The 22,007-nt window shown below is 31.8% G+C and overlaps 4 protein-coding genes across 8 annotated transcripts; 3 read left to right on the forward strand and 1 right to left on the reverse strand.

Annotated features, from left to right (window-relative positions):
- Nucleotides 1-851: 851 nt before the first annotated feature.
- On the reverse strand, nucleotides 852-6,103 carry LOC126887949 (26S proteasome non-ATPase regulatory subunit 8-like). The gene is made up of 4 exons (XM_050655899.1): nucleotides 5,842-6,103; nucleotides 1,806-2,174; nucleotides 1,184-1,369; nucleotides 852-1,073 (listed from the first exon to the last, which is right to left on the reverse strand). Exons 1-4 carry the CDS (start codon nucleotides 5,947-5,949, stop codon nucleotides 933-935), a joined length of 804 nt encoding a protein of 267 aa, XP_050511856.1. The 5' UTR covers nucleotides 5,950-6,103; the 3' UTR covers nucleotides 852-932.
- A 1,856-nt stretch (nucleotides 6,104-7,959) lies between these two features.
- LOC126887952 (uncharacterized) lies at nucleotides 7,960-17,431 on the forward strand. 4 transcript variants are annotated; one of them, XM_050655905.1, is made up of 3 exons: nucleotides 7,960-8,545; nucleotides 12,185-13,445; nucleotides 17,322-17,431. In XM_050655905.1, the coding sequence occupies exon 1, from the start codon at nucleotides 8,075-8,077 to the stop codon at nucleotides 8,474-8,476; it is 402 nt and encodes a 133-aa protein (XP_050511862.1). In that variant the 5' UTR covers nucleotides 7,960-8,074; the 3' UTR covers nucleotides 8,477-8,545; nucleotides 12,185-13,445; nucleotides 17,322-17,431. The 4 variants fall into 4 exon arrangements, with proteins under 4 accessions (XP_050511862.1, XP_050511860.1, XP_050511861.1 ...); XM_050655903.1 differs by lacking the exon at nucleotides 12,185-13,445 and having other exon boundaries at nucleotides 7,960-9,819; XM_050655904.1 differs by lacking the exons at nucleotides 12,185-13,445; nucleotides 17,322-17,431 and adding an exon at nucleotides 13,447-13,555 and having other exon boundaries at nucleotides 7,960-9,819.
- Nucleotides 11,344-17,431, forward strand: LOC126887951 (uncharacterized). Of its 2 annotated transcripts, none has more exons than XR_007699310.1 (2): nucleotides 11,344-12,184; nucleotides 16,101-17,431. XR_007699310.1 is itself a non-coding variant. In XM_050655901.1 (2 exons), exon 1 carries the CDS (start codon nucleotides 11,712-11,714, stop codon nucleotides 12,114-12,116), a length of 405 nt encoding a protein of 134 aa, XP_050511858.1. In that variant the 5' UTR covers nucleotides 11,347-11,711; the 3' UTR covers nucleotides 12,117-12,147; nucleotides 16,063-17,431. The 2 variants fall into 2 exon arrangements, 1 of the variants encoding a protein (XP_050511858.1); XM_050655901.1 differs by having other exon boundaries at nucleotides 11,347-12,147; nucleotides 16,063-17,431.
- Nucleotides 15,515-17,431, forward strand: LOC126887950 (uncharacterized). Its single transcript, XM_050655900.1, has one exon. It carries the CDS (start codon nucleotides 15,627-15,629, stop codon nucleotides 16,029-16,031), a length of 405 nt encoding a protein of 134 aa, XP_050511857.1. The 5' UTR covers nucleotides 15,515-15,626; the 3' UTR covers nucleotides 16,032-17,431.
- Nucleotides 17,432-22,007: the final 4,576 nt, after the last annotated feature.

Below are 22,007 nucleotides of genomic sequence, written 5' to 3' on the forward strand. Positions count from 1 at the left end.
TGACTGTAGGTACAAAGAGAGACGATTGGGGATGTTTTCACATATTTTAAGTACAATTTTTTGACGTTTTGGGTTGTTTACTTTTGTGGCTGTCAGTTTGTTGAATTTTTTACTGTTATTTTGTCGAATTTCTGCATTTTGAAGTTTTTTATAGTATACAAACAGTTGTTTTCACAACTAATTTTATATTGGAGTTAGAAATTTTATGATAAGTTTATGTTATTTTACGATAAATTTTGACAACATACAAATATCCTCATTGTTGACACAGTTAAGGAATGCTTGCGTTTAATGTTCCGCCAAAGTGAATAAAATAACAAAAAGAGAATATATTATCGAATTTTTTTATAAATTGTTTATTTATTAATCAATGATAATAAAAGAATTTATTTATTACACCAACATTTTAAAGCAAAACTTAAATTTGACATTCTATTATTTATTTGATAACATCAAATTTTATACTATAACCCGTGATCGGAATAATACCCACTTTCTGTCACTCACTGTTGCGTTTAGTAAATTTCCGACTTATTTCGTATGCTTTAAATTAATGATGACGCACAGGTAAAGACTCGGGGACTTAACTGTACACATGTTGTAGTTCTCATGCCAGTGATTTCTACAAAACTTTATACCGTAAAACCCGCTTATTGGAATAGCCTTAGAACCAAGCAAAAGTATTCCTATAGCCGAGATATTCTAATAACCAATCATTGGTGGCTAGTAAAAACATTTCGTGATCTCAAATTGCTATTCCTTAAACCTGGAAATTCCTAAAATTGCCTTCAACTGTAACAGGTACTTATGGTTGATACAGGAATAGATTTAACAAAAAATAAAGAAAAAAGTACAAAACAAATAAATTGTTTGTTTATTAAATATTGATTTTTATATAAAAAAATCCTAAATATAAGAATTAAATACACCTATTAGACAATCATTTCAAGTTCCTTGGCATACTCTATAGCCTGCTGTGCCAGTTCCTGTGAGGGTATGGGTTCGTGGGTCTTCTCTTCAGGAAGAAAGTGGAAAAAGTCATTGTTGAGCTTCCACGGTTTGAGCTGGAAAGCCTGAAATACAAATAAGAGTTTTAAAATAGCTCAAAGATCCCACAATTGAGAGGGCAAAAGGATATGAGCAGAAGAAGAAAATAGCTCAATCAGCAAAACACCTTTCATACCTTTTTGGCAAATGTTTTAGCAGCTTCTTCGTTTGGCAGGTACAGCATTCTGGCTACGTCTTTTACTGAGATCTTTTCATAGGCTACTGATAAACAGTCTGCAATTTCTTCTCTTATGGTGTCCAGCAAAATATCCATAAAGAAGTTATAACTCTTAGCAGGTACATTACCTTTAGCCAGAAATATCTGAAAAGGAACATGGAGTTAATACGCGATCTAGCATATATTTAACAAAGTTTATGTAGTTGGTTTTGGATAATAAAATGCCAATTTTCTGATATTTCTATTGCCTTGTTTTGATACATGAGTCTTTGTTATGAGCTATATTCGGTCTGTTGGACACTAAAAGTAAATAAGAACAGAATTGAAGCATTGGAAGTGTGGATTCATAGACGGATGCCGAAGATACATGGACAGCAAGAAAAACTAATGAGGAAGTACTAAGGTGGGTCAACAAAGATAGAGAATTGCTAAAGACTGTTAAACCCAAAAAAATGTCTTATCTGACATAGGAGTAGGAAGAAAACTTTCTTGGTTCAAAAATATTCGTGAATGGACTCGGATATCAAATGACTCTGATATGGCACATAAAGAAGAGTATTTCCATTTTTTTAATACTTACTTTATTATAACTCCCTTCCATTAAATATTGTTCAATAGACAAGGGATGTCTGATGTACACATCATTCTGAATATGATCGGCAGGTAAAAGTTCCAATTCAGTGTGAAATTCTGCTACTCGGTTTTGTGACAGCAGGAATAACAAGTTTAATCCAAGCAGTTGGTACTTAAATGGTGATTCTGGTAGTTGGTTGTTATAATCGAAGTAATAACATTTTAATTGTGCCATGTATCTTTCAAAAGATGTAATATCATTGGCTGCTATACTCCATTGGACTCCTATCTCTAGAACATCTCTGGCTAGAAGTAGTTCTTGTTTGGACGCAGTAGATGTGGTAATCGGCAGAAACATTAGATTGGTGAGCTCAAGCTAGAAACAAAGGTATACTCTAAGTACATAATTTGATATACAGGGTATACTAAAATAGTAATGTCGATTATTAAAATTATTTAAAATAATTTTTTTAGTAAAATTGTGGCTTATTTCCGATCAAAACTAGTTAATTTTAAAATTAAATATTTATTAAATTAAAATAAATTGTTGATCCACTATTGACCACATTTTCAAGTCAATCCATTATTAAGCACATTTTTTCCTTAACCTAGATAATAGAAAAACATATGGCACATAATCAAGAAATTCATATGTTGTTCATTGACCTACGGAGAGCCTATGATTGCATTCCACTGAAGAAGCGAGTGTGGCAATCAATGGAAAGCACGAATATGAAGTAATATATGATCAACCCTTAACAGAAATAAAAACAAGGACACAAATAACAAAAGGATATTCAACATCAAAGAGGTTGAAGCAAGGATGTTGCTTGTCTCCCACTTTATTTAAAATATACCTCGAAAGTGTTTTAAAAAGATGGAAACAAAAATGTAGAACAATGGGGAATATCACTCACCAACACTATGGTAGTAGGGTCAGTAAGGGTAATTGGAAACAGTACTCTTTACCGCTAGAAATGAAATATTGCAACAACATCACATACACAGAATTACAATTCCATCTTTGCTTATTGTGTGGTATGTTATTCATTTGTTTCCAAGTTCCATTGTTTTTAAATGCATAAGTAAATCGATTTAGAACAGTGCCAATATTTTACAAATTTTATCTCTCTGTATTGAGTATTTATAGTGATTATATAATTTACAGCTACAAGAATATTTATATGGCCTAAAATGTTAATTTGAATGTTATTTACTACAAGAAGTAAGTACAGTAAGTGTTCACAATTACCCCCTTAAATATTGAGCATGGGGTAAATGAAAACACCTGTTAGAGGTAAATGGAAACAATGTGAGGTAAATGGAAATCAATTTTTTATGTTAAGGTTACAGGTCTTGCCATTTTTAAAATGTTGAGGAAGTACATATGGAAGAGAGAAATACTCTTTGAATGATTTGAAAATGAGGTGTCAGACGTTAAAACAAAAAAAATAACATAGGGAGGCTGCATTATTTACAACTGTATAAAGGGTAGAAACGTACCAACAGATAAGATGGAACTAGTGGGTCTACTGCATGGTCAGCCAAAATTGAAGACCATATCATTAGTCATGACCAAATCATCGTCAAGATTATGACGAATTAAACTAAGTATATTATAGACCGACAATTAATTGAGGAGTATTATACATGGGGTGTAGAAGTGAGGAAAAGGAAACTGAATACGTGTGCATTGGGGGAGAACAAGAAGATCTCATATTAGGTGACATAGATAGACACAATAAAGCACTGCTACGACTACAAATATCTAGGTATCAATATTTTGCTTGATAGCACATTAGACAAAGTGGTAAGGGAAAGAAATATGGTAGGTAGAAAAGCCATCACAATGTTAAACCTATTTTATGGGACCCATCCATCAAAAAAGAAAATAAAAAGAGGATATATTAAACTAGAGTGAAAAGTATCACTTTATACAGTTGCAAGGTATGGCCAGTGAAAGAAAGAACACTAGTAACAGAAGAGGAGCAGGAATATCTAGAAAGAAAGAATTATCAATGAAGGTATTAGAGTAGTGAAATAATGGGAAACCAAAACAACTTATCTGGTTCGGACATATACAAAAAATGAATGAACAACAAATACCAAAGGAAATACTAAAATGGCAACCAGAAGGAAAGAGAAAATGAGGTAGGCAGAGAAAAGTTTGAGCCATGGAATAGACAAAGACCTGAGAGAAAGAAACATGGAAGAGGACTTGTGGAACAACCGGACTAAGTGGCGGTTGGAAGTCGCCACTTCGTTCTGTTAGGATAAACCTACATCTAGTCAGGGTCTATTTTACCACTAGGCTTATGAGGCACCTGCCTCGGGCCCGCATTTTAATGGGGCCCGGAAAGATTGCTAAAAAATTTTTTATTGCAATAACAAAATATATTTTCAAAATTCTTTTATTTCATTCATTTAAAATCGCATTGGGCCAATTAAGCGAAGTTCAAACCAAAAAAGGATGGCATCATTTGAAGCAAATGATTTATTAGGGAAAATGAATAATTTATCCTTATGACGACGATTTGGAATAAACTTTTGGACAGAATAAATGTAACCAGTAGAAGCTACAGTAATGTGTGAACTTTAAAATAGTTTAATCAAATGTGTTGGTATACAGAAAACAAAACAAATATTTTCAGAAATTGAAAATGAAGCTAAAAAATTATAGCGAATAAGCATTTCATATAAAGATGAGCTTTCCCGAGAACGGAGAACAATTTTTTGATGAAAATTCAAGAGTTCCCGAAACGATTTTTTAAAAGGACATGAAACTTTTAAAATAAATAGTTTTTTACCTAACTGTGATACTTTAATAACGCAACTATTTATACGAAAAGATGCTTATAATTCAGTAAACGATATATTTAATAATATCTTGTTCACAGACAATAGTGAAACAGTAAACTTAAAAACTATTACTGAATATTATGAGAACGATATCGATGTTGATGATTTATTGGAAGAAGTGTCATATTTTAAAGAAATTTGCAGCACATCTAATATCTTTGCGAAAAAATTCGCAAAGTATGATGAGCTTTTTGATTGAAAATAACATCATATTGACATTTACAAATGTAGAAACGTTGCTTACAATTTATTTAACTATACCTATTAGCAATAGCTCTTCAGGTGAAAAATCTTTCTCGGTACTGTGGTACTAAAAAGAGTAAAGTCGTATTTAAACAATTCTCTAAATCAACAAAGTCTGTCGTTTTGGCTATTTTAAATATATAAAATGGTATTTTACAAAAAATTTATACAAATAGCAGGGGAGTCTTGGATGCAGTGGCGGATCCAGAAATTTTGTTTGGGGGCGATCATGGGTCTTAAGAATGATTTAATTACCTTTCTCTGATGCAAGGTCACTTAGCCTTACCAACCCTAGGATACGTGGGTTTACAATTATGGGGGGCTCATTACCCCCCGTGACACCCCCCTGGATCCGCCAGTGCTTTGATGCTAAATTTGCAGCTACTAAAGCGTGATAGGGACCTATTAGGTTGTGGAGATTAGGTTCTAAAACCAAAAAATGTTAAGTTTTTCATTTTGGCACGGATTTTCCTTGTGTTACCACGCCACGTCCGGGGTGGAGGTGTCGTGTTTGGTGTCATTCGATAGATTTTTGAAAAATATGAAACATGCATTTTTCAGTTTTTCGATCTGATGTTTATTTCGTCCATTTCGTTTCATTTCGTTTATATTTAGGGCCTGATAAATTGTGTAGTGCCTCGGGCCTGATTTGAACTAAAATAGGCTCTGCATCTAGTAAAGCCGGACTCAAACGACTCCTGTACTTGGCGAATAATCGTCACTTGTGTATACTGTCAATGCTGTGTGAGTGGGTTACTAGTACAATTATTGTACTATTTGTCAAACACTAATAATAATAATGTTATTAATACTACTATTAATTCACAAAGAATTGTACTGGTAACCCTCCCAAAAGACATAGTAAGTAACGCAAGTAACGATTATTCGCCAAGTACAGGAGTCGTTTGATTCCGGCTTTATAAATTGTTTCAGCATCTTACCTTAAGAGTTGAGAGTAGTTTTTCACATTTACTTAAATTTGGGTTGTTGGTATTCCATTCTGATTTTAACTGCTTGTACAAATTAGCCACTTCATTTACTTTCGCCATTGCTTGTTTAATTAATTAAATCTTCAGAATTTTAGCTATAAATACTCGATCAAAATTCTTCCACAAATTACACTATGACTAGGAACAAATGGAATGAGTTGAATATTTGTGACAGCTGTCATTCTGTCGGTGTACGTCATAATAATAAAGTACAAATGAACTACCTCTTGATTAGTTGAAGCACGTTGAAGACAATGGTTGAAGTTACATTATTGCGTTATTATTATTATAATCTATATTTTAAAATTACTGTCCAGTTTTTTGTATATTGATAAAATAAATAAGCTTCATATATTCTAAAATTTCGTACATCAACCATGTATATTTCCCTACCTGAATAACGAATTATACAAGGCCACAATTTAACAAATTCGTTATTAACAGCAGCATGTGACAGAAGGAGTGGAAACGCAATGCATCGTTTGTGGGCTAACTTTTCAACCTCTAATTCAACTTTCAGCAATCGCCGCTAGAGGCGCAAGTGTTCGAATAGGTGCTACAAATACATTAGCTCTTATGGACTTATTTAATATTTAACTCATTTTATTTTTGTTTTTAGCGTAATTAGACATTAATTTATTGGTGGATTGTAGCTGAATATGTTTTATGCCAAAAATAAATTATTATAACATATCGACGTGTGGTAAAAAGTGTATTCTTTATATACCATTGTAGATGGAGATGTGACATCAAATTTAAATTTGTCATTACTTTAATATGTAGGACAGCTTATTTTGAAGCGGAAATATTTTGTCACATTATCTAACTGCCACATTTATATACCAATGGTATTTCAACGGCAAATTAATTTTTTAATATCTTTGTAACTGATATTAAAAAGTTTGTTAGTTGAAAAAATTGACTTAACTGTACGTAATTGTTTTTAAAAAGTTTAAAAAGTTATTTAAATAATTTGAAGTTTATTGATCAATTTTTTTTAATTAGGTATTCTTTTTATCAAAATTTAAACTGCTTTTTTTTAATACTTCATTTATCTATATTCTGAAAGCTTACCTATCAGATGTTTAAATTTAGTTAATAAAAATATATGTCTATAAACTACGCAGACGATAGTCTGACTTTTATAAAATTAATGTTAATTTTTGTGAAATATTTTGTCTCAAAAAATGCATTGTTTCGACAGAAAAACTTTCAAGATCGTCCTACTATTATCACTATAATTTTCAGGTTAAAATAAAAACCAATAATAGGCACAAATTTTATTTACACCGAAGGAAATAACATACAAACGAATAGGTTTAATCCACGAACGTTATAAATAACATAAAGACAAATCTTTATAAAAAGTCTTTATTAACTTCGTTAAGTTCCCTTTTGAATTTTTTATCGGAACGATAACTCGATATAAATCCCGGTACGAAGCAAGTTCTTTTAGTGTAAGCTTTCTTGGCACTTATATTTAAATAATATTAACCACCAAAACCAATAATCTTATATTAACTACGAATAATTAATTATTTTCGAAATTTTCACATTCACTCCAATGCAAAAGTAGCATCTATTTCTACGCCACCGCCGCCCTAGCGAGAAACCAAGCAAACAGGCAAAATTGTGTACAAAAATTTCAAGGTCGTCCTATCTCGATTCCTCTCCTCTGTGTAGGTCTCCATACATGTGACTTATGTCATATTATGGAAATATGTCACATTTTATATGAAAAATCTTTTTAACTTTATTTTTATTTTATTTTAATTATAAGAGAAATTTTAGTGAAATAATGTTCAATCCATTATGTCGTAGGTGTGGGGTAGTAGTTATTACTAATTTTTGCTATTATCGCCATCTACTGTGGGCTAGATGTACGAATGTTCTAGAATATTCACAGAAAACATTGCGCAGCCGTTTGCGTTCATTGATTCGATTTGAAAAGGCGAACGTGACGACGCACATGTGTTTGTTATTGGAAATCACAAGGCACAGTTTCCCCTCCTTAAAGTAACTACCAATCAGCGTTCACGTAGTAAGTTTTCGATGACATAAAACAGTCTCGTACGCACAGGAAATTTTCATTCTAGAAATTATTGTTGTTAATGTAACACGTTGACAAGAAAGTGACGTTTCGGTGTGTTGAAATTTGAAAGTGATAACAAATAATTGATCAAAAATGGCTTTTATGATGCCAGTGGTGAAAAACGATTGGGATATCTACAAAGCCAATCGTTCTCGAAGAGTTTCCGAATGCGCGAACCCTACATCATGCCGTTCGAGAAAAGTGTCAGAGTGTAAATCAGAAGGTCCAAGTCTGTCGACTTCTCCTGGATCGGAATTCGTAACATCCCCGATCCGCAGTTCTGTGCCCAGCAATATGTCATCGAGACAGTACTCCAGAGCAAGTTCCAGAACAAGTGAAACCAGCCTTCCCAGCCCAGTGAGGCATATGAGTGTAGGGTCATCGCCCCCGAAGAACGACTCAGAACCGACCTTGAACAAGTTCCACAACAGACTTCTGGACAAACTGAAGAAGTCTTTGAGGAGTGGGTCAGAGAGCGAAAAAACCAGTTCATGAGACAAGGAAAAGGAAGGGTCGCCATCAAAAGGTGACGGGAAAAGACTGTAGAGGTGATTTTTTGTTTACCTAACCGGGCCATCGAGCTACGTATGTTCAGGTATAGCAACTGATCTGTTGTCCTGTGATATGTAGTGAATATAGTAGCTTTAATTGAATTGTTTAAGTTTGCTGCTCGGTTAGTATACATATTGTTATATTTATTTGATTTTTTCACAGTATAATAGCGTTGAAAAAGCATAAGGATTTATAACACCATATAATAATCTGTATTTTTTAACCTATACTGTAATGCGATATTGAGAACTTATTGTTCTCGTAGAATAGGGATTTAGATTTATAAATGACAAGACTGCAGATAAATTTATACATAAGTAATTATAATATTCCTCAAAACTGAAAGGAATCAATTATTTTTTATTTTTTCATCCAAATTCAACATAATTTTCTTTATAGGTACCTATTTCCTTTCTTGTTCACCAATTAATGTTGTGGTTGCATAATAATTGCTGTTAAAAATTACATAACATCATTGAATATCAGTAAAAATTACAATAAATTATTGATTACCCGTAAAAATTACATAAAATTGTTGAATATCAGTAACTATCTAATTATCTAACATTTCTTTAGTGATATTGTAAAAGGTGATCGGAATTGTTGATAACATCTGGTTCTTTTTATTTGATAAATCTTTTAGTATCTAACATTATTTCATGTTTTAAACAATCTAACTTTGACTGTTTGTAAGATAAAGCTGCTATAAAACAATTAAGACTGGTTTGATATACAACAGCCGTTGCAGAATCACTACAGATTATAGGTGAAAGTTTCTACTTAAGTTTTTCTTTTTTTAATTAATGTTAAAGTTATGTACCTATAATATTAATAACTACATAAATAATAATTCCTTTTTTCTTGAGGATCAAAAAGCAAATATATATTTATTATAAGAAATGAATACTTCGCTTTTATTATTGTTATACTCTATATAGCTATAATTGGGAATATATGTGTCTTCAGAGGGACAACGTATATATTTTTAGTGAAGAAAGAAGCTTTGGGGTACTTCCAGACAATAATCGAGTACCTATCACTAAAAAACCACTGCCCTCTTACATAAGTGCTCAGAAAGAATATTTCTTGGTTTAATTCTTCTTCTTGTAAAAGTAGTTTGTTCGAAAGGTTAGTGATTTGATTTAGTTTCGAATTTGTAGTAGTAAAAAATATTTTTTCTATGTGTTTGATAGTAACATTCCAAAACCAAGTTCTAAATTGTGTAAACGAAAATTGTCTAACGAATTCTTGTACAATAATTAGCTAAAATGTTGATGGTTATTACAGTTTTTGTGTAATTGTAAATGAGTTGGAGAAAAACTTAAATTTCATAGATATTGTCTCATCTAACTATTTATAGATAATTAAAATCTAAATAAAATTTATTTAATTGCATCTGGAGTTTTTTATTTATACATTTTATCCTACAAAGTAAATAAAACTTAGCAGGTGAATGGGGATCATGAATAGGATCAATAAACTTGATCCTTTCAATATTATCAATGATGACACTTATGGACTATCTTGTAGGCAATTGAGGCTATGTCATATATTGAAAGGTGACCATTAAAGGGCTATCATAATATAGGCTTAGTAAAGAAAAAGAAAAAAACTGCTGAAAACATCTTATACAGAAATTGAAGAAAGACTTCTGTGTAAAAGGAATATTTATTAAAACCCCAATAAAGGGCTACATTAAAAGACGGAACGTTTTCGCTCTAAAGAGAGTATCATCAGTGTTCTAAGCAAGCTCTACATGCTAAGCCACCAAAAATACATAGGTTTAAACCCTTTGGTCGGCGTTTTAAGGGTTTTAACCTATGTATTTTTGGTGTTTTAGCATGTAGAGCTTGCTTAGAACACTGATGATGCTGTCTTTATAGCGAAAACGTTCTGTCTTTTAAAGTAGCCCTTTATTGGGGTTTTAATAAATATACCTTTAACACAGAAGTATTTCTTCAATTTTTGTAATTAATGGTATACAGCCAGTTAGGGGAAATTTTTCCTTATGGATCTTATACAGGTTTTTAAAGGCTCTAAAAGGTATACGAGGGATAGCTAATGACAAGTCCTTGAAGACGTAGGTACAGCTGATTTCGCTTTGATTTTTTTTAATAAAAATCATAAAAATTTAAAAAATAATTTTTGGACTATAAACTATTTCTTATAGATTTTAGAGAAAAATGGTTCAATTAAAAGTTATACATAGGTCTTAAAAAGTTCTTTAATTTGTGAGTTTCTAAATTAAAATACATAAAAAATTGACTGAGATAATTGAGAAAAAAACTTATTTTTGCAGTAATTTATAAATTATATATTATAACTTTGATTTTTAAATAATGCCATGTAATTGAACTACTTGAAATCATAGCAATTAATGATTTACTGAAGTGTACTTAATCTCAGCTACATTGACCAGATTTTTATTTGCTCAACTCTTAATAAAAAATTTTTATTGGAGTGGGAAAGTATGTAATTAAACAAGAAAAAACAAAAAATTTGATTTTATAATTTTAATGAAATTAAAAAAAACTATATGTATCAGAACTCTTAATTTTGATTATAAACATAATGGCGATTTTTTGAAAAAAATGTATGCTACTCGTCAAATATTTTTTTTTATTAAAATTTTTTTACAAAAAGTACTCCCGTTACGTTAGGCAAGACACCCTCACTCCCAGAATTCAATTTTTTAGATTTTTTTACGTTCTATGTTAATAAAGTCTCTAAAATAGTCTGGAGCACAGAATCCGAATGATCAGATTTACGTTTTTTCTGTATTGCTGCATGGCTATAAAAATTGGACAATGGAGTCTGAAACAGAAAAAGATAGATAGATGCCTTTGAGAGGTATATATACAGACGGATGCTGATGATTGTATCCGCGAACAGAATGCTTAAACTTCCGTCAATATTTTTGTTTTTAGTGTAGGTACTTTCGAAATTGTCCTCGTAGCACATTGTTTTTTGTTAAAAATCACCAGGCAGAGTTTCTTTCCCCTCCTTAAAGTAATTACCAATCAGCGTTGACGTAGTAAGTTTTCGATGACATAAAACAGTCTCGTACGCACAGGAAATTTTCATTCTAGAATTGTTGTTGTTGGTATAACAAGTTCATAAAGAAAGTGACGTTTCGGTGTGTTGAAATTTGAAAGTGATAACAAATACTTGATCAAAAATGGCTTTTATGATGCCGGTAGTGAAAAACGATTGGGATATCTACAAAGCCAATCGTTCTCGAAAAGTTTCCGAGTGTGCTAACCCTACATCGTGCCGTTCGAGGAAAGTGTCTGAGTGTAAATCAGAAGGACCAGGTCTGTCGACTTCTCCTGGATCGGAATTCGTTACATCCCCGACCCGTAGTTCCGTGCCCAGCAATATGTCATCCAGACAGTACTCCAGAGCAAGTTCCAAAACGAGTGAAAGCAGCCCTTCCAGCCCAGTGAGGCATTTGAGTGTAGGGTCATCGCCCCCGAAGAACGACTCATCAGAGCCGACCTTGAACAAGTTCCACAACAGACTTCTGGACAAACTGAAGAAGTCTTTTAGGAGTGGGACAGAGAGCGAAAAAACCAGTTCATGAGACAAGGAAAAGGAAGGGTCGCCCTCAAAAGGTGACGGGAAAAGACTGTAGAGGTGATTTTTGTTTACCTAACCGGGCCATGGAGCTACGTATGTTCAGGTATAGCAACTGATCTGTTGTCCTGTGATATGTAGTGAATATAGTAGCTTTAATTGAATTGTTTAAGTTTGCTGCTCGGTTAGTATACATATTGTTATATTTATTTGATTTTTTCACAGTATAATAGCGTTGAAAAAAGCATAAGGATTTATAACACCATATAATAATCTGTATTTTTTAACCTATACTGTAATGCGATATTGAGAACTTATTGTTCTCGTAGAATAGGGAATTAGATTTATAAATGACAAGACTGCAGATAAATTTATACATAAGTAATTATAATATTCCTCAAAACTGAAAGGAATCAATTATTTTTTATTTTTTCATCCAAAATCAACATTATTTTCTTTATATTTTCTTTCTTGTTAACCAATTAAGCTTGTGGTTTCATAATTGCTGTTAAAAATTACATAACATCATTGAATATCAGTAAAAATTACATTAAATTATTGATTACCCCTAAAAATTACATAAAATTGTTGAATATCAGTAACTGTCTAATTAGGTATCTAAATTTCTTTAGTGATATTATTGCAAAAGTTGATTGGAATTGTTGATAACATCTGGTTCTTTTTATTTGATAAATCTTTTAGTAACATTATTTCTTGTTTTAAACAAACTAACTTTGACTGTTTGTAAGATAAAGCTGCTATAAAAAAATTAAGACTGGTTTGAGTACAACAGCTGTTGCAGTATCACTACAGATTTATAGGTGAAAGTTTCTACTTAAGGTTTCGTTTTTTAATTGATGTTGAAGTTATGTATAACATTAATAATCACATAAATAATAATTCCTTTTTTCTTGAGGATCAAAAAGCAAATATATATATTTATTATAAGAAATGAATACTGCGCTTATTATTGTTATACTCTATATAGCTATAATTGGGAATATATGTGTCTTCAGAGGGATAAAGTATATATTTTTAGTGAAGAAAGAAGCTTTGGGGTACTTCCAGACAATAATCGAGTACCTATCACTAAAAAACCACTGCCCTCTTACATAAGTGCTCAGAAAGAATATTTCTTGGTTTGATTCTTCTTCTTGTAAAAGTAGTTTGTTCGAAATGTTAGTGATTTGATTTAGTTTCGAATTTGTAGTAGTAAGAAATATTTTTTCTATGTGTTTGATAGTAACATTCCAAAACCAAGTTCTAAATTGTGTAAACGAAAATTGTCTAACGAATTCTTGTACAATAATTAGCTAAAATGTTGATGGTTATTACAGTTTTTGTGTAATTGTAAATGAGTTGGAGAAAAACTTAAATTTCATAGATATTGTCTCATCTAACTATTTATAGATAATTAAAAACCAAAATAAAATTTATTTAATTGCATCTGGAGTTTTTTATTTACACATTTTATCCTACAAAGTAAGTAAAACTTACTTTGTAGGATAACTTATAAGCAATACAATTGATCATTTCAATATTATCAAAGATGGCACTTATGGACTATCTTGTAGGCGTGTAGGCAATTCATGCTATGTTAATTTATTGAAAGGTGAAAGGTGACCATTAAAGATTAAAGGGCTATCATAATATAGGCTAGTAAAGAAAAAACAGCTGAAAAAATCTTATACAGGTTTTTAAAGGCTGTAAAAGGTATACGAGGGATAGCTAATGACAAGTCCTTGAAGAAGTAGGTACAGCCATTGATTATAGACACAATCAATGGTACAGCTGATTTCGCTTTGATTTTTTTTATAAATCATAAAAATTGAAAATTTATTTTTGGACTATAAACTGTTTTTTTATAGATTTTAGAGAAAACTGGTTCAATTCAAAGTTATAGGTCTTAAAAAGTTCTTTAATTTGTGAGTTTCTAAATTAAAATACATAAAAAATTGACCGAGATAACTGAGAAAAAAATCCTTATTTTTGCAGTAATTTATAAATTTTAACTTTGATTTTTAAATAATGACGTAATTGAACTGCTTGAAATCATAGCAATTAATGATTTACTGGAGTGTAGGTACTTAATCTCAGCTAGATTGACCAGATTTTTATTATTTGTAATAAAAATCTGCTCAACTCTTAATAAAATGTTTTGATTGGAGTGGGGAAGTATGTAATTAAACAAGAAAAAAACAAAAAAATTGATTTTATAATTTTAATGAAATTAAAAAAAAACGACGATATGTATCCGAAATCTTAATTTTGATTATAAACATAATAGGGATTTTTTGAAAAAAAAAATGTATGCTACTCGTCAAATATTTTTTAATTAAAATTTTTTTTACAAAAAGAACCTCCCTTAAGATAGGCAAGACTCCCAGAATTCAATTTTTAAATTTTTTTACGTTCTATGTTAATAAAGTCTCTAAAATAGTCTGGAGCTCAGAATCCCAATGATCAGATTTACGTTTTTTCTGTATTGCTGTATGGCTATAAAATTTGGACAATGGAGTCTGAAACAGAAAAAGATAGATGCCTTTGAGACGTATATATACAGACGGATGCTGATGATTGTATCCATGGGTACAAAAAGTTACTAACAATGAGGTAGGTACTTCGAGGTATGAGCAAATAGAAAGAATTACTAAGAACAATCAAAGAAGGAAAAATACAAGCTACTTGTGTCATGTGTTGGTTGAGATATGAAAGATTGAATTACTTCAAATTTAGGCTTTAAGGCGCCCTCGATACAGTGGCGGATATCTAGACATTTGCCTTAGGGGGGAACATCTAATAAAACACCAACCAAAAGACATAAAAAAGATAAACTCAAACTACATAAGAGACATAAATAATAACTTATATGCATTAAGTTCTCTTACTTTTCCTAACTACCGTGTTTATTGAGTTCTTTTGTCTGTCTGAGGTTTATGGTTAATAGCAGCTAATATATTTTTATGTTTCAACAATTTTTTTCTTTAATTTTGGACCTTGTTAGGGGGGAAATTTCCCCTTTTCCCCTCCCCGTAGATCCGCCACTGCCTCGATACGTAATCAAGGGACAGTGTTTTATTGTCTACAAGGACTATATCTTTGTACAAAAAATATAAGCATCACTCTGTAAGAGAAAATTCTCTCTTTGAGTATAACGAGGTTATTGTGCTATAAGATATTCAGAATGGAATTTAACAACAAAATTGAAACAAACAGCATCATTTGGCAAAGAAAAGAATGCTTAAACTTCCGTCAATATTTTTGTTTTTAGTATAGGTACTTTCGAAATTGTCCTCGTAGCACATTGTTTTTTATTTTAAATCACCAGGCAGAATCCCCTCCTTAAAGTAATTACCAATCAGCGTTCACGTAGTAAGTTTTCGATGACATAAAACAGTCTCGTACGCACAGGAAATCTTCATTCTAGAATTGTTGTTGTTGGTATAACAAGTTGATAAAGAAAGTGACGTTTCGGTGTTTTTGAAATTTGAAAGTGATACCAAATACTTGATCAAAAATGGCTTTTATGATGCCGGTAGTGAAAAACGATTGGGATATCTACAAAGCCAATCGTTCTCGAAAAGTTTCCGAATGCTCGAACCCTACATCGTGCCGTTCGAGAAAAGTGTCAGAGTGTAAATCAGAAGGTCCAAGTCTGTCGACTTCTCCTGGATCGGAATTCGTAACATCCCCGACCCGTAGTTCCGTGCCCAGCAATATGTCATCCAGACAATACTCCAGAGCGAGTTCCAAAACGAGTGAAAGCACCCCTTCCAGCCCCGTGAGAAATATGAGCGTTATTGGGTCATCACCCCCGAAGAACGACTCAGAACCGACCTTTAACAAGTTCCACAACAGACTCTTGGACAAACTGAAGAAGTCTTTTAGGAGTGGGTCAGAGAGCGAAAAAACCAGTTCGTGAGACAAGGAAAAGGAAGGGTCGCCCTCAAAAGGTGACGGGAAAAGACTGTAGAGGTGATTTTTTGTTTACCTAACCGGGCCATCGAGCTACGTATGTTCAGGTATAGCAACTGATCTGTTGTTCTGTGATATATGTAGTGAATATAGTAGCTTTAATTGAATTGTTTAAGTTTACTGCTCGGTTAGTATACATATTGTTATATTTATTTGATTTTTTCACAGTATAATAGCGTTGAAAAAAGAATAAGGATTTATAACACCATTTTAATCTACATTTTTTAACCTATACATACTGTAATGCGATATTGAGAACTTATTGTTCTCGTAGAATAGGGAATTAGATTTATAAATGACAAGACTGCAGATAAATTTATACATAAGTAATTATAATATTCCTCAAAACTGAAAGGAATCAATTATTTTTTATTTTTTCATCCAAAATCAACATTATCTTCTTTATATTTCCTTTCTTGTTAACCAATTTAAGGTTGTGGTTTCATAATTGCTGTTAAAAATTACACAACATTATTGAATATCAGTAAAAATTACATTAAATTGTTGAATATAAGTAACTATTTAATATTTCTTTAGTGATATTGCAAAAGTTGATAAGAATTGTTGATAAAATCTTTTTATTTGATAAATTTTCTTGTAACATTATTTCATGTTTTAAACAATCTAGCTTTGGCTGTTTGTAAGATAAAGCAGCTATAAAAAAATTAAGACTAGCTTGATCTACAACAGCTGTTGCAGTATCACTTAAGATTTATAGGTGAAAGTGTCTACTTAAGTTTTCTTTTTTTAATTGATGTTAAACTTATGTAAAATATTAATAAGTAATTATATAAATAATAATTCCTTTTTTTCTTGAGGATCAAAAAGCAAATATATATTTATTATAAGAAATTAATACTTCGCTTATTATTGTTATACTCTATATTATTGGGAATATTATGTGTCTTCGGAGGGTTAAAGTATATATTTTTAGTGAAGAAAGAAGCTTTAGGGGTACTTCCAGACAATAATCGAGTACCTATCACATCACTAAAAAGCGACTGCCCTCTTACATAAGTGCTCAGAAAGAATATTTCTTGGTTTAATTCTTCTTCTTGTAAAAGTAGTTTGTTTGAAATGTTAGTGATTTGAGTTAGTTTCGAATTGTTAGTAGTAAGAAATATTTTTCTATGTGTTTGATAGTAACATTCCAAAACCAAGTTCTAAATTGTGTAAACGAAAATTGTCTAACGAATTCTTGTACAATAATTAGCTAAAATGTTGATGGTTATTACAGTTTTTGTGTAATTGTAAATGAGTTGGAGAAAAACTTAAATTTCATAGATATTTTCTCATCTAACTATTTATATGGATAATTAAAAACCAAATAAAATTTATTTAATTGCATTTGGAGTTTTTCTTTATACATTTTATCTTATTTTTATAAAGTTCTTCTTTTTATAAATTCTTACTTTTATAAAGTAGTAAAAGTAAGTGAAACTTAGCAGGAAATTGGGGATCCCGAATACGATCAATACAATTGATCATTTCAATACTGTCAATGATGATCAGACTTGAAAAATATGCACTTTCAAACGTACATGTGCATAAATATCACTTTTGTCAATAATGTTCAAAAAAAAGATTTTTCTTAATAATATGCAGAAAATTCAAGATTCTACAAAACACACTATGAATTTTAAAGTAAGTACATGTTTATTATATTAAATACATAAAACGAAAACTTAAATAATAATAATTTTAATTCAGATTTCTCAACAAATGGTAGACAATTAAATGTTTCTGATATATTCTATTAAAATTTTTTTATAGTTTTCCTCAGAATATAGAAGATATTTATAAATAGAAAAACTTCTTTCGACATCCTGATGTGATAGGAGCGTATTTTCGGTTGGTTAGAGTCACTGGTCCATGTTAGATTCTACCGAAAATTTTCTCTGGAAAATATTTGCCTCTTTAAGAACCGTGGCAAATTCTACATTTTTGTCAATTGTACATCTTTATACAGTTGAACTCTTAATGGCGCCGTAAGAAACATTTTTTCGCTTGAAATTAAATCATTGACAAGAGGAAAGATTTTTCTAATTTTTTCAATACAAAAAGTAAAAAAACTGATGTGGTTAAGATAAAGAAATATACACCAAATCAGATGTAAAATAGAAATTGAAGGCATAAGTATTGAACAAGGAATGGAAATAAAATACCTTGGAATTACACTGTTCAGCTATGGAGATCTCGATAAAGAAGTGAGTGATCAAGTACAAGTACAAAAAACAAACAGACTGGCAGAACTGGCCTTAATAACACCATATGTTGAAACCGACATTTCTGATATTAACACTGATATGAAGTCAAGAATTTATAGATCCAGTGTAAGACTAATAATGACATATGCATCAGAAACAAGACCCTATACAGCCACAATAAAAAGACTATCGAAACGGCAGAAATGAGAGTACTGAGTACTAACACATCAAAAGGAAATGTAACGTACAGTGTATAAACGAATGGACACCGAATAGAAAAATAAAAGGAATAAGCACATAACAGAATGTGAGAGGCCAGTATGGTCAAAATAGTAAGAGATAAATTACCGATCACCTTGAAATATCACCTAGAAAAATTATTAAATTGACTGTATATAAGACACTAACAAGACCAGTGCTAACATATGGTTCAGAAACTTGGTCACTTACAAAATAACCATAAACTGCTCAAACGTTTCGAGCGAAAAATCCTAAGAAGAAAATATGGAGGGATAAAGGAACAAAGTTTGTGGCGCAGGCGTTACAACTTTGAGTTGTACAGAAGTTTTATAGAATAGAATAGAATAGAATAGAAATATGCTTTATTGCCATGAAAAATTTTACAATTTTATCGAAAAAGCTTATAAATAGTAAAAAAAACAAAACAGTAACAATCCAATTTACTAAAATTACATAAATCGTCAATAAGTTAAATAAAATAAATAAATAAATCGAAGTTAAAACAGAAATAATCAATTGCAAAAATTTAAATAAATTGCAAATTCATAGTCTACCTAATAATTAATAAAAAAGGTTTAAAAGTTAAAAAGTTAAGCTGCTGCATATGACACCCAAATATAGATAAAAAAATAATAAAAATACTACTTGTGCAAAGGGTACTGTAATTTCTTAGTTATTGACTAAAATAATCTTCTACTGAATAATATGGTCTTTCAGACAGGTAGGCTTTTGTCAGTTTACGGAATTTGGGAAAAGATGGTGCAGATTTTAGTTGTAGGAGGAGATGGTTGTACATTTTTTTTGCGGAATATAATATCGATTTCTTTACTAACTCCGAGGACGGGGTCGGCAAATAGACGTCAAACGTAGAATTTCTCGTGAAGCAGTGATGATTAGGTCTTGGTGGAAAGACATGTAGATGTTTACGAATTAAGCAAACAGTTTCTAAAATATACAAAGATGGAAGGGTTAAAATTCCGTGATCTTTGAAGTTTGAAGTAACTTCGGCAGTGTGTTGTTCTTCTGAGGCCAAACAGATACCTTATAGCTCTTTTTTGTAATTTGAAAATAACATCGAATTGGGCAGCTGTACCAGAACCCCAAAAAGGAAGACCATAACGAAGATGTGACTCGAACAAAGAAAAATATGTTATTTTGGAAGATGCTAAATTGAGTTCATTCGATACAGATCTTATAGCATAGCAGGCTGAATTGAGTTTCTTCCGTAACAAATCGATATGGAGGGACCATTTAAGGTTGTTGTCTAAAAAAATGCCAAGAAATTTTACAGAATCAACGGTACTGATCTGGCTGTTATTAAGAGGTAAGGGTTGAAGGGCTCCTTTATAAGACAATGCTACTGTTTTATCTACGTTAAACGAGAGTAAATTTGAGTCAGACCAGGTTTTTATTGTAAGTAGATCAGAAGTTATAGTAGCATGAAGAGTTGCAATATTTGAGTTGCTCCAAGTGATACTGGTATCATCAGCAAAAAGAAAGATGTTTCCATCGATTTTTAAATTAGTGATGTCATTAATAAAGATAAGGAAAAGTAGAGGACCCAATACTGAACCTTGAGGTACCCCACATACAATGTTTTTGAGACTAGAGTCTTTATCATTTGCTCTAACCAGTTGTTTCCTATCTTCCAAGTAAGATTGGAACCAATCTAAAGAAATGCCTCGAATTCCGTAGAAATTTAGTTTTTTTATCAAAATGTTGTGATTTACACAATCAAAAGCTTTGGCATAGTCACAAAAAACGGTGGCAGTGTAAAGATTATTGTTCAGTGCTTGATAAACCTCATGTAGTACAGAAACATGGCATCAGTGGTGCATTTATTATTTAAAAAGCCGAACTGATTTTGTGATAAAATGTTGTTTTCAACTAGAAAGGACATAAGTCGGGCTTTTATAAGTCTCTCAATAATTTTGGAGAGTACCGGTAGTAGTGCAATAGGTCTATAATTGCAGGTATTAGATATTTCACCACCCTTATGAAGAGGAATAATGATGGCTGTCTTCAGGCACTCTGGAAATTTACCTTTCTCAAAAGAATCATTAATTAGTGAGATGAGGACTTCTAACACATTTTCTGGGAAATAGGTCCAGATGCGGTCGTTGCATATGCGGTCAAGGTAATTTTCGTTGCAAAAGCGGTCAATGCAAAATATTTTGGCAGGTAACGTTGCACTTGCGATCAGACATTTTACTTAAAAGCTAGATAAGAAGGTCGTAATTTAGTAACCACCCGAGTTATTAGCAAGCCCGGTCGACCCTATTGAAATATTTTAATCCGCTTATCTATATTTCGAAAAATAGGTAATGAAAACAGTAATGACTAAACCACAATAATCCCCTCATTACGGATTTTTGGAAAGTTTGTATTTGCCTAATTATAAAGGTTGGGGGAGAATTACCAAAATCTAAATATAAAAACAAATGCGTATTATTTGTATATTGTTAGTTTGAGAGATTGTTTAGTGCAGTACGTAACAACTTTTAATAATGGAAAATTTTGAAGTGATTGAAACCACCCAAGGAAAACCTTCTGCTTTTTACGCTGGATATCAGTATCGAAAATATAGGAAGAATAAGGAAGATGTTGTAACTTGGGTATGTGTAAAAGAACGTCACCACAGCTGTAAAGGGAGGATGAAGACAAAACTGACGGAATTACTCGAAGTCAACCAACACACTTGTGTCCCCGATGTAGCTCTCTTAGAAGTAAAAAAAGGCTACGTACATTTCAAAAAAGAGAGCTCGAGAAGAAGACACTCCAACCCCAGACATTTACAGGGAAGAGTTCGAAAAACTATTTACAAAAGAACTCGATTTTGTAAGTGAAATTCCTTTGTATGCCTCACGTAAGTCTACACTTTGTCGTTCAAGACATTTACAAACTGGTGTCGGATCAGAACCAGCGTCGTCTATTGAAATAGATATCCCACTGGAAATGTTGACATTAGAAGCTGGTCAGAGTTTTTTGTGTTTTGACGACACTGAAGAAGGAGAAAGAATTTTATGTTTTTCGACTTCGAAAGCGAAAGAAACGTTAGCAACAAAAACAGATTTTTTTGTCGACGCGCGACGGTACATTTAAGAGCTCCTCCAAACAGTTTACACAAATATATACTATGCATGTTGATATGGGCAGCACTGACGACGAAACAAGAATTGTTCCTGTGTTGTATGCGCTTCTACCAAACAAAAAAATGAAAACGTATAGAAGGCTGTTTACAATATATACTGACAAAAAAACTAGGCAGATGGAAACCAACAACAGTGACGCTTGATTTTGAAGATGCTGTTATTCAAGCTCTCAAAACTGTTTTCCCAGATGTTAGACTGCATGGATGCAACTACCATTTTAATCAGTCGCTTTGGAGGAACATTCAGTCGATCGGACTGACAACACAATACATTAACGACGATAACGTTAGACTTCATTTAAGAATGTGTTCTGCATTGGCATAC

Source organism: Diabrotica virgifera, chromosome 7 (assembly GCF_917563875.1).
Source record: "Diabrotica virgifera virgifera chromosome 7, PGI_DIABVI_V3a".
NCBI classification, from domain to species: Eukaryota; Metazoa; Arthropoda; class Insecta; order Coleoptera; family Chrysomelidae; genus Diabrotica; species Diabrotica virgifera.

Bases quoted from the DNA above. Each gene is read 5' to 3' on its own strand.
- LOC126887951 (XM_050655901.1), top strand. From the start codon at position 11,712: ATGGCTTTTATGATGCCGGTAGTGAAAAACGATTGGGATATCTACAAA.
- LOC126887950 (XM_050655900.1), top strand. From the start codon at position 15,627: ATGGCTTTTATGATGCCGGTAGTGAAAAACGATTGGGATATCTACAAA.
- LOC126887949 (XM_050655899.1), bottom strand. From the start codon at position 5,949: ATGGCGAAAGTAAATGAAGTGGCTAATTTGTACAAGCAGTTAAAATCA. The intron at 1,370-1,805 runs GTAAGTATTAAA...GTTCCTTTTCAG, and splicing joins TGGAAGGGAGTTATAATAAA to ATATTTCTGGCTAAAGGTAA. The intron at 1,074-1,183 runs GTATGAAAGGTG...TTTGTATTTCAG, and splicing joins CTAAAACATTTGCCAAAAAG to GCTTTCCAGCTCAAACCGTG.
- LOC126887952 (XM_050655903.1), top strand. From the start codon at position 8,075: ATGGCTTTTATGATGCCAGTGGTGAAAAACGATTGGGATATCTACAAA.